The sequence below is a fragment of the Penaeus japonicus genome, unplaced genomic scaffold (genome assembly GCF_977035675.1).
Source record: "Penaeus japonicus unplaced genomic scaffold, GWHDUDI00000001_assembly GWHDUDI00000037, whole genome shotgun sequence".
Classification (NCBI taxonomy): Eukaryota; Metazoa; Arthropoda; class Malacostraca; order Decapoda; family Penaeidae; genus Penaeus; species Penaeus japonicus.
Genome location: NW_028234439.1, coordinates 10,574,594 through 10,576,234, shown reverse-complemented (window position 1 = coordinate 10,576,234; position 1,641 = coordinate 10,574,594). Strand labels below are relative to the sequence as shown.

General features: G+C 41.1%; 1 protein-coding gene across 1 annotated transcript in view; it reads left to right on the top strand.

Moving 5' to 3' along the window:
- The window catches only part of LOC122264491 (uncharacterized), a 33,839-nt gene that overhangs the window by 13,134 nt on the left and 19,064 nt on the right, over positions 1-1,641 (top strand). The window contains exon 6 of the mRNA XM_086532464.1: positions 391-626. Within this exon, the coding sequence (XP_086388590.1) occupies positions 391-626 (236 nt within the window). The remainder of the gene's footprint in view (positions 1-390; positions 627-1,641) is intronic.

Below are 1,641 nucleotides of genomic sequence, written 5' to 3'. Positions count from 1 at the left end.
AAAAAATTAATGTCATAGTTTTTCCAGGTACTACACACATCCATATGCTTAAGAAAATTGCACACATTCAGGATTTTTATGGCCTTAAGCTTAACTTTGTTGCTCTAGGACTAAAATTCAGTATGGGGTGATCATTATTTTTTTTTAAAGATTTTTCATTCAACAAAAAAATGACATTCCTCCAAAGCCCAAAAAAGTTTTGTCTTGATTTCTAAATTTGTTAACCTCAGATATCTGCTCATAGTCTATCCAAATACACAATTAGGGAAGAGAAAACAATCACATGAATCAAGAAAATATTGAGTTATTTCAACACACCACACCTTACTTTGTGTGCTTCCCCCTGTCTTCTTCCCAACGTGTGCATTGACTGGCCTGCATCTCCTGCAGGGCCCAGGTCTTGTTATCCTGGAGGATGGCACGCAGTTCGAGGGTGAGGTAGGCCCTGGAGGCAGCTTTGCGGGCAAAGGTATCCTGCGCTACCCCACTGGTGATGTTGTCGAGGGATCCTTCAGTGGGAGCTTCCCTGGCCCTGTCAAGATCAGTGGAGTCCTTCGGAGGGGGGGTGGGAGTGGAAGCGGAAGCAGCATAGGAGCTGGAGGAGAAGGGGGATCGGGAGTGCCCAGGTACATTGCGTGATACATTTGTAATGCATTCAGGGACTGTGTTCTATGATTTGTTATATCTGTGTATTTGTGTGTGCAATGTTATGTATAAAGTTAGTATATACATAGCATGTATTTAAGTATACAATTTGCCATAGGGGATAGGATGGTAAGAATAGTACTAATAGATGAAAATGCAACAACAAAAATTAGATGAAGATTTCAGAGAAAAGTTCCTTGTGCACATGTACAGTTCCATCAGCATTAATGTGCATATTGCAATGGAGTGCTGTTATCTTGGTCATTCTTGTCTGAGTATAGTGCCCAGAAGCCATTGTTGTATAAGTAACAGGGGAAAGCATTCTATAATTTCCTTCTAGCGGTTTGTAGGTAGAGGCGTGGAAGGTAAAGAGAAAGGTTAGAAAGGAAAAGTACAAATAGAGGAAAATGCAGACTGTACCTTCGTAACAACAAAAATAAGATAAAGATTTCAGAGAAAAGTTCCTTGTGCACATGTACAGTTCCATCAGCATTAACCCACTCATGACGGGGGCATTCTAGCCTTGAATGTCACAATGCCGGGGCTTTCGAATTATTAGGCCTAAATCAATTAAATGGCTGGCACAAAACTGTGCCGTCCGGCCACTGGGCTTTTGAATGAGCGGTACAGTACTGTACCACCGTCCAGAGAGGGTTAATGTGCATATTGCAATGGAGTGCTGTTATCTTGGTCATTATTGTCTGAGTATGGTGCCCAGAAGCCACAAGTAATGGGTAATTTTTTCTCTAGGTGTAGGGGGTGGAAGGTAAGTGGGGCAGGGGTACAGCACAATTGTACTACACGTGTAATTTACAGATTTGCTGACCAGAAATTACCCTGAAGCCTATCATACTTTTCTGCATCTCTTTATTATGACAAATGATATGATTAGCATTCCTTTGTTAAAAAATATCTGGATTATGCCTAAAAAGATACAAAAAGAATTACAATCAAGTGGCAACCCATTACAGTCAGGGGATATATTCACTTGCCCAG